This window comes from Phragmites australis, chromosome 16 (genome assembly GCF_958298935.1).
Source record: "Phragmites australis chromosome 16, lpPhrAust1.1, whole genome shotgun sequence".
Classification (NCBI taxonomy): domain Eukaryota; kingdom Viridiplantae; phylum Streptophyta; class Magnoliopsida; order Poales; family Poaceae; genus Phragmites; species Phragmites australis.
Window position 1 is genome coordinate 18,513,593 of NC_084936.1, and position 9,874 is coordinate 18,523,466.

Here is a 9,874-nt window from a genome sequence, read left to right on the forward strand (position 1 = left end):
AAGGCTATAATCATGCTCTACTCCCTATCCTTTGTAGTCCACTCTCCTTAGCCCCCACATGCCTCCTGGACTCCTTAGACAGAAACACAGCAACAATCGCAAAGAGTGCACAGTTAGTACACCTGAAAAAAGGCCTACATGTTTGGATTATGCAAGTTAATAGCTCAATTTTTACTGATTTTTAAGTGATTTGTTCGTGTGCAGGCATACGTGGAAAATCTAGAAAAGGAAGTTCGCCGGCTGGTGGATGAGAACTTGAAGCTCAAGAAGCAGTGCAAAGAGGTACTGAAATTAAACTGCATACTTCTGCTTCTTATACATGTTTTCTTGAATACTAGTGGCTAGGTTAATGAATTAAGATCTACATGTTTGTTATAGCTTTCAGATCTGCATATTTTCTTGTCATTTTACTAGATAATGGGTTCTTGGGAGGAGCAAGTTAGGCAATTTTTTTTAGAGGAGGAAGAAGAGGACGATGAGCTATTCCTTTTACTTGTTCCTGCTTTACTTTTATGCCTACAAGAAGAGAAATGGCCCGTCCACACCTCCTCTCTTCCTGGTGCTAAAAAGGTTAAGGAAATCCTAGAAGGGCACGAGATTTGGTGTAGAGTTGAGTTTCGCATAGAGCCGGAGATATTTAGAGCCACGTCAAATTTTCTTAGAAGGGAGAATTTGTTGCGTGACACGAGGTGTTGCTGTTGAGGAGCAGCTTAGGATGTTCATGTTCATGCTCTCACACAATGCTAGCAATCAGAGGCTACAAAAAGCTTTTCAACACAGCGGGGAAACAATCCATAGGAAAATAACAGAAGTTTTCAATATAATTCCTGCCTTGACTCAAAAATTTGTGAAGCTCCCAAGTTCAATCCAAACTCATACGAAAATTGCAACAGATCCTCGTTTTATGCCCTTTTTTCAGGTGAGCCATATACTAAACACATACATTTCCCCAAGCTTTTCTTTCCTTGAGTGCCAAGTCCTTTATTTCTTTCCTTGCATGTAGAATTGCATTGGTGCCATCGATGGGACACATATACCAATCACCATTGCAGAAGACAAGGCCCCTCCCTATAGGAATAGGAAAGGAACTCTATCTCAAAATGTTATGTTAGCTTGCAACTTTGATCTTAACTTCACATTCATTTCATGTGGATGGGAAGGGTCTGCATCAGATGCAGGGGTCCTTAGATCTGCTCTTAGCAAGGGATTTCATGTGCCGAAGGGAAAATTCTATATTGTAGATGGTGGGTACGCAAACACACCATCCTTTATTGCCCCATATATAGGAGTTCGATACCACCTCAGTGAGTTCAGGAGGCGTCGTTCATCTCAAAGTGGTTATGCTAACTATAGAGAATTGTTCAACCATCGTCATGCAATACTTCGCAACCACATAGAGAGGGCCATTGGTGTTCTAAAGAAGCGGTTTCCGATTCTAAAAGTAGGCACATTCTATCCCATAGAGTCTCAGATTAAGATTCTAGCTGCAGCTGTTGCATTTCACAATATAATCAGAGGGCAAAATGGTCAAGAAGGGTGGCTAGATGACCAACCAACTAATATCTCACCAGTCGACTATGTTGATGTTCCGGAGGGCGATGACAACTACCTAAATGACTTGGAGTCAAGTGATGGAAGTACTCTCAGAGATCAGATCGCACTACAGATGTGGGCTGCCTACAATAATTAGTTCAACATGATGTCTTGTAAAGTAGTATGGTACCTCTACTATGTGTAATGGATGCTTAAAGTAGTAGTACTCACTAGTTTGCTTATGATTTGATATGTAAGAGACATCATTATACTTTGATATGTCTTTTTTTTAATGCTGGACATGCTTTCTTTTTTTTTTAATCCTGGACATGCTGTCTTTTTTTTAATGCTGGACATGCTGGACGTTCTTTTCATAGAATTGATATGTCAAAAGAAGTTGCAAGGGCTGCTTGGAACTCCACATATGAGAAATGTCTTGTTGATATATTACATGACCATAACAACAACCCAAAGTTCAAAGGGCAAAATGGTTGGGTATCAGAGGGTTGGAGGAGTATCACCATCAAGTTCAATGAGAGGTTCCCTATAGCACATTTCACAAAGCAACAACTACAAGAAAAGAAGAAGGAACTTAAAGCAAGCTATAAATCAATAAGGGATGCAAAGAAACAGAGTGGTACGGGTTGGGATGATTCTATGGGCATGATAATTGCTGAACCAAAAATCTGGGATAAAATTATTAAGGTAAGACATTTACTCTCTCTAGAAATAGTAATCTTGTAATATTTTTTTACTAATTACATTGTTATGTTGCATAGGATCACCCTAAAGTGAGGAAGTTCCGCCAAAAGCCTTTTCCTCTATTTAATTACTTGGCATCTCTATATGAAGGTAAAATTGTTCCTTATATTGTGTAATATTATGTAAGAAATATGCTGTTCCTTACTGTTACATCTGGATAATACCACTGCTTCCATCAACTGTGCTTAGTAAATGAGTATAATGTGCTTAGCACATTACAGTGCTGTTGTTCCTTACTCTTTAATTTCTTGGTTGTTCTTTTTTTGGATTCTCCTGTGGCACTGTAATGTATGATAGTTTTTAGTGAATGAATGAATGAGGCATCATGTCTCATATTAAAGATCATGGAAAGTAGAGAACATGTTCAATAGAGTTAAGACCAATATGATCCTCGTGAAACCAGTCCTCTCAAATCCAGCACTGTATCATTTCAACTTGTTTTTGGCTTCTGGATCATGATAAGGCCTACCACATGTGCAATAGGAACCTTTGAAGTTATGGTTATAAGAATTTGCTTGATTCTCATAATTATGATCCTCGTTTTATCAGTTTTACAGTTTTTTGTACTGCTGATTTTTGCTTTGGAATAGGAAGCATTGCTACGGGAGATTTAAATTTTATATCAACTGAGCGAGTGAAACCTCCAAATGAAAGAAGTACCTCCGAACAAAGCATAAAACATGTGCCCCTGCCTCTGAACACGTGCATACAAATCCATTTGCTTCAAGTTTGGATGGTCAAGGGACATCAAATCAATATATTGAACCCAATGAAGCTCAATCTGCACCATCCGATCATAATTTAGGACAGCAAGAAGGTGATAGTGGGAAAAAGCGCAAGCAAAGTCAAGTTGCAGCTGTTCTTGGAGACTACTTGGACTACAAAAAGGAACAACAGAAAAAGTTATGGAAAATCTGGATGAAAAGAGAAGGCGTGAAGATGATTATTCCATTGAAAAATGTATCGATAACTTGGAAGCCATGGAAGAATTAACCGATGAAGAGAAGGCAGACGCATTGGTGGTCTTCGAAAGTGAGGTGAATAGACAAATATTCATCAAAACCAAGAATCCAAATGTGCGATTAATCTGGCTGAAGAAGAAAATTACTCCATAGGTATGATCCTTTCAAGTTGTATGCACAGGTTGGAAATGCAGACGCATGCATTAGGGGATGGGCTACTTCACCATGTCTTATAAATGTTGTTTTGAAGATATAATGTTATAATCCATTTAGTCCCTCAGCAGCAGAATATTGTTGTTTTTGCAGGTCAATTGTCTTCAGAAGTTCATTCAAATTTAGGTGACCTATCGTCAGAAGATTCCATGCTAAGGCAGAATATTCACAGTGTAGTGCTGATCACTAGCTATTTTGGAAAACAGAGTTTTAAAGTGATATTCTGTAACAGAAGTTTAGTCTTTAATCTTACGTTCTTGCCACATTTCAAGTTTATCTGGATGCTATAAATTGATACGTACATACTTCTTATTTTGGTTTGGCAATCGAGGAGTCAAGAGCAATATGAAAGCTGTATGACTTTATTCTGGTTTGGCAATCGAGGAGTCAAGAGCAATATGAAAGCTGTATGACTTGATGGATTTGCATTTCTATGCTTGGACATGAAAATACTCTTCGATTTTCAATATTACAAATCATAGTACTCTTTATCATAAGTATGTGTGATGATTTGATTAGTTTTGATCTACCAAATCAACAGCAACGTACAGCAGCACATGAAACCTACTGCACCAGCAGCAGCAAGGTACTGCAGCAGGCACAAAGACATCCCTGGAATTTCCCTCCAAACAGCAGCAGGGGAGTGGTTCCCCCCCCCCCCCCCCGGGGTTTGCATGTGCCATCAAAAACCCCCCTGGGACTTTCCTTCCCTGGGTTTGCCTACTCTTGCATCCAAACGAAGCCTTAAACTAGATTAAAGGTCTAAACCTCTCGCAGCGCATGTATGTACTTTTGACAATGGAATATACCCACGTATACATGTTATCCCTTTAGCCGCATGCCTTGATATGATAGGCAGCATTGTAGTGCTAAGGTTGGCTCCCCATTAGGAAGTTGTAGCACTACACTATCAAATTCCCATATTAAAGGTTTAAAATTCATTTATCAGATTTTGATCCTTGAAATCAGAAATTCAATTTTGAGGATCCCTAAATACTAAATTCTTAGTAAAAAAAATCCACAGAATTAAGATAATTTAGATCGAAAAGTTCATATCTGAATTTCAGCACCAGCATCTTCAAAATTCAATTCAAATATAAATATAAAATTCGAACCAAGGAAACACCGTCGGATACAATCCCTGATTCCGCCCATAGAATCAACCTATACAAAAATTCCTTAAATTCCATACCAAAGACAAAACAGCATTAAACCCAAACATCACAATGAAACAAACATCAAAGAGGAATATTTTGCTTGGGGCCCTAGATAGCGACCGCGGTGCGCGGAGGCGAAGCAGGACATCCTAATTGAAATCCTTTGGCTTTATGAGGGAGTGTATAACTGTATAATATTATTGTACCCTCTCGTAAAATACTGTTCATAAAAGGATCTGGATTGGATCGAGGGACAGCCCACATGAGCTGGTAGCAAACCCACCTCCACTTTCCTCCTCCCCAATTTCGTCCCAATTTCCCATCTATAGCAATCCTCATGCTGCCCCAATTGCCCTCTCGGACGCGCAGCAATCCCGCATAAATAGCGCGATTTCCACCCACTCGACGGGGCCACGGACGAACTGAAGCAAACCCTCTTTCATCTGCCTCGGAGATTGAGGTAGTTTCCCTCCATCTCGCCCTAACCCCAAGGCAGTTTCCCTTCTCTTGCGGCGGCGGACGGGCAGGTGATCCGTGACCCAACCGAGTTCTTCCCCGCGGTTTCTTGTAATTTGAGACGCGTTTGTTCGGAAATTTCTGCTGCGATGGCCGGGTTACGTTCTTGCGGGGGAGGGATTTCTTTTTCGCGACTGGTTTCTTGGGGATTTCTCCATGGGGCAGCTTTCTTGGAAATTTTCTCCGGCTACCTGCGCCTTGCTTCCCTTCCCGTTTAGACAAAAAAAAATTTAACTTTTTGTTCCTATCAAGGCTGGTGATTTCGACTGCTACCTCTTGTCCTCCGCCCACGACTCGTTCGTTGTTTGTGTGGCCGCCGCTTGAAACTTGGTGTCTGCCTCAACGAAGCGAGCACGACCTTGTAATTTCAGATGTTCTTAGTCGAGCACATGTATTTTTATATACGGTTATTCCACCTTTGCGACTCGGTTGCTTAATTATTGAGCACAGCCGCCAAATTTTCAATGGTGAAGGATACAAAGATAAGGTACCAGCAGGTGGCGTAGGGCAGATGCATACTGGCATGAAAGACCGCGACGTGCTGGTCACTAGTCGTTGGATAAGCCTTGCGGGTTTGTGCATTGACCATTCACTAAATGCTAATTATTAGCAGCATCTTGTGGAGTTTGACCACGCTTGTTCTGGCACCGTGTTTCTGCGGTGGATTTATTGAGGCCTCGCGCTGGCATCTAACCTTTATATGATGTATCCCTTCCCACGTCCTCCAACGTTACCACTTGTCTTGGCTCTACTCCTATATAGACCAAGATAAACCTTGCCTCTCCTTACTAAGCTTGTCGAGGCATATAGGTTCTTGTTCTTCTTTTCATCTTTGTAGTTCATAGTGCATCTTGTCTATGCTAGTTTGATATATTATTTGGCTATCTTTATCGTGGAATTTTCTTTTGTGAATCCATTCAAGCATGATTCTGTTGCGCGGTGATGTCAATGATTGAGCTGTTTTATGGACATATTTATCTAGCAGGAATTGTAGAGTTTTGGCATGGTAATGACATGCTTTTTAACATGATCTATTTATTGTTTGCAATACTGTTTCCTTTCCTCGCTCTAAGTGGTATAAATACTGCAATTGGTTGAGTCTTCATTACGAATGAGCTAGCCATTCTATGCTATCCAGCATACATTTATCTTTACTCATTTCCCTTAATTTTAGTCCAATAATGCTATCCCTTGTTGATTAGCACATCAGCTGTTTGTATGACACTGAAAGAAAATTTTGATCCAATGAAATTATTTGGAGAAGGCAACATCAACTGGATGCCACTTCTTTAGCATATGACTTCATTAAAATCCATTGTTCCTTCCTTGTAGATAAGACATGGGTCAAGCACTCGGTTTGATACAAGTGGATCAATCGACCGTAGCCATCAAGGAATCTTTTGGAAAGTTTGATGAGGTCCTAGAGCCTGGATGCCACTTCTTGCCATGGTGCATAGGGAAGCAGGTTGCTGGGTATCTTTCACTGCGTGTGCAGCAGCTTGATGTCCGCTGCGAAACAAAGACAAAGGTTTCCCTAATATCTCGTGTCTTGGTTTTTCTTTATGCTTTGCTAAAGCAATTAGTATGCATGGTGAAAAAAAAGTAGTTTTGTGACGTTCTGCATTCTGTTCAACATTTTTTTGTTTGTGCTGAGAATATCTATATTTGTGTCCACCATTTGGCCTAGTGTTAAAAGCATAATATTTTGGTGGTTGAGGACGTTGGGGCAAACCTCATTTGTTCAATCCTTCACTCCTTACATTTAAAGATGTCCTCCAATGTTAAATTAGTGTTGTCATCGAGTGTCTGCAGTAAAAGTATTTTAACTTAAATAAAAAATAATGCAATCATGAATATTTAGATAGGCCATACAAGAATATATGAATATATTTGTCTCAAGAAATGATTTCACAATATTATAATTTTTTTAGGTTTTGCAAATATTTTTCCATAGATCTTGATTGCCAAAGCTCTACTTTCGAGACAGAGTCTCCATACGACATTTAATGTTTGACTAGATGAGTAGTTACTCCTGTGTTTGAGTTTGTTCAAGAATATATATTTGTTTTCTCATTGAAATAGAATATTTATGCATTACACATATACTTGTTTTCCCAATTTTAGCTTTCTGATGATGAATATCATGTCGTGAATAATCTGCAGGATAATGTCTTCGTCAATGTTGTTGCATCTGTGCAATACCGTGCCCTTGCTAACAAGGCATCTGATGCCTTTTACAGGCTTAGTAACACTAGGGAGCAAATCCAGTCATATGTCTTTGATGGTAAGGCTTTTACTTGTTTCAAACTGCAAAAATCATGTTTCCACTGCATCCACAGCTTTATTCAATATTCATCTTGACTTGTCTCTCATTCTATACTCATGTAGTAGTCACCTGAACATGTTACTCATCCTCAGTCCTCCCATTCAATGCTAATAGAATTTTGTTACTCATGTTCAGTCATCAGGGCTAGTGTTCCAAAGATGAACTTGGATGATGTATTTGAGCAGAAGAACGATATCGCCAAAGCTGTGGAAGATGAGCTTGAAAAGGTTTGTGTTCATCATTTGTTGGTCTTCCAGAGCATAGATGCATTTTTACTGACCGTTTTAATCCACTGTACAGGCAATGTCAATGTATGGATATGAGATTGTGCAAACACTGATTGTTGATATTGAGCCTGATGAACATGTGAAGAGAGCCATGAATGAGATCAATGCAGGCAAGTTCAACATACTTGTTGTCCTTAGGAATTTTTTTTATTTTAGTCCTTTTAAAACTAATATTTTAAAAACAGCACGTGAGACATTAAATTTTCAAGAACCCTTTTGTCACGCTCGGCGTGACCACGTGGTGAGTCACGCCATGTACTTTGGCGTGATAAAAAGGGCCACGTGGCAAGGCACCGGGGCGGAACGCCAGTGCGGCTACCTTGGTCACGCCACCTGCATTGGTGTGATCAAGATGTGAGTCACGCCATGTACTTTGGCGTGACAAATGGGGCTAGTTTTTAAAAATTTAGTGTCACACTTACTGTTTTTAAAATATTAGTTTAAAAAGGGCTAAAATAAAAAATCTCTTGTCCTTAGTTAAAACTTAAAACATCAAGTGCATGCAGATTTCTTCTGAAGCACTACCAGTCCAACTGTCAGTATTTGACCAGTTGACATTTTGAGCAATGCTATGCGTTGACACTAAATACATTAGAAAAGGGGAAAAAGGGTCAGTGCTTCACTGGCTTGGCCTTGAGAGAGATTCAGCTTCTTGAGAGCTGTCGTCAAGATGGCACCTAATGCTGTTAAACTCAGTAGCATATGCATCAATGTTATATTAGTTGATCAAGATATTAAAAAATTTATACAAATTTAATCTCCCATGTTCCTGGTTTTCTTAAATTCAAATCATGATATTAAAAATAGTTGTCAGAATGTTATCAAATCTTTCACATGTAGATTTCAAGCTTCTGAGTTTAATTTGTAAGTGACAGCAAAATTTTAATACTCCATTGTAATTATATGGTATCCTAGAAGTCCTGAAGTCAAACCTATTTAACTCTGACTAGTAATTTAAAAAGAACTAGTCGGATTGGTCAAATAATATCACTGGATTTGTTTACATGATATTTCTGAATTGTTCACATGATTTGACGAAACAGCTGCTAGGATGAGGTTGGCTGCCAACGAGAAAGCTGAAGCGGAGAAGATACTGCAGATCAAGAGAGCTGAAGGTGATGCAGAATCCAAGTACTTGTCTGGTCTGGGTATCGCAAGGCAGCGTCAGGCAATAGTGGATGGGCTTAGAGACAGTGTTCTCGCTTTCTCAGAGAATGTGCCTGGGACCTCCGCCAAGGATGTCATGGATATGGTTCTCGTGACCCAGTACTTCGACACCATGAAGGAGATCGGGGCCTCATCCAAGTCCTCTTCAGTCTTTATCCCCCATGGACCAGGAGCTGTCAAAGATATCGCGGCACAGATAAGGGATGGTCAGCTCCAGGCCAGGATGCTCTGAGAAAGCATTGGAAACCACACGCTTCTCATTTCCCAATCATTAAAGAAGTCTGCATCACTATATATATCTTGTGAGATGGAGTAAAACATAGGGGATACGGTAGTAAATGAGTATTGCTTGCACTTCTGTACAGTTTATTCGTGCTATCTACTTGCATGGATTATGTTGTACAGTAAAATGACCTATCTGCTGTAAAAGTTTACTGGGTATTATGTTGTTTGGACCTATTTATGTAGGTGAACCTGAGAAAATGCCTTTACCAACTGTTTGGTGGTGTTCTTACTGCTTGTTGAGATAATCTTGTATTGATGCTTGTTAAGATGACTCTCATCTTGATTTTATGTGCCATAGTTAATCTAGAGTGTTGCTGTGAACATTATGATTCTTCTATTTGATTGGTTTGTTTTAGGATGCGTACCGAGTTGCTGTTACACATAATGCTCGAAAGAAATCCCAGACTGCAGTAGTCTGTTTCAGTGTTTCCATAGTGCAATCTCGGTGCAAGGCAGATGAGTTTCTTTTTTGTTTTGCAACCCAGGCAGGCTCTAGGGGCATATCTTGCATCAGAAATTAATTTTTGAGAACAAGCATAATATCAACGCATATTACTGTATCCACTGAAATTCTGATGACACAATTTTCACAACGTATGAACACAATATCTTGGGTACAACCAACTTTCATGTGACTGATTTCACATTGATCAAGCTGGTCAGGCA

General features: G+C 39.7%; 2 protein-coding genes and 1 pseudogene across 5 annotated transcripts; all 3 read left to right on the forward strand.

The window, feature by feature from the left end:
• Positions 1 to 417: 417 nt before the first annotated feature.
• Positions 418 to 1,690, forward strand: LOC133895106 (uncharacterized; annotated as a pseudogene).
• Positions 1,691 to 1,911: 221 nt separating this feature from the next.
• On the forward strand, positions 1,912 to 3,100 carry LOC133895107 (uncharacterized). Its single transcript, XM_062335297.1, has 3 exons — positions 1,912 to 2,238; positions 2,313 to 2,385; positions 2,886 to 3,100. The coding sequence occupies exons 1-3, from the start codon at positions 1,918 to 1,920 to the stop codon at positions 3,098 to 3,100; spliced, it is 609 nt and encodes a 202-aa protein (XP_062191281.1). The 5' UTR covers positions 1,912 to 1,917.
• A 1,728-nt stretch (positions 3,101 to 4,828) lies between these two features.
• On the forward strand, positions 4,829 to 9,418 carry LOC133895269 (hypersensitive-induced response protein 1). Of its 4 annotated transcripts, none has more exons than XM_062335441.1 (6): positions 4,829 to 5,154; positions 6,476 to 6,671; positions 7,307 to 7,427; positions 7,605 to 7,696; positions 7,770 to 7,866; positions 8,800 to 9,418. In XM_062335441.1, the coding sequence occupies exons 2-6, from the start codon at positions 6,483 to 6,485 to the stop codon at positions 9,153 to 9,155; spliced, it is 855 nt and encodes a 284-aa protein (XP_062191425.1). In that variant the 5' UTR covers positions 4,829 to 5,154; positions 6,476 to 6,482; the 3' UTR covers positions 9,156 to 9,418. The 4 variants fall into 4 exon arrangements, with proteins under 4 accessions (XP_062191425.1, XP_062191423.1, XP_062191426.1 ...); XM_062335439.1 differs by having other exon boundaries at positions 4,830 to 5,087; XM_062335442.1 differs by lacking the exon at positions 4,829 to 5,154 and adding an exon at positions 5,223 to 5,504.
• Positions 9,419 to 9,874: the final 456 nt, after the last annotated feature.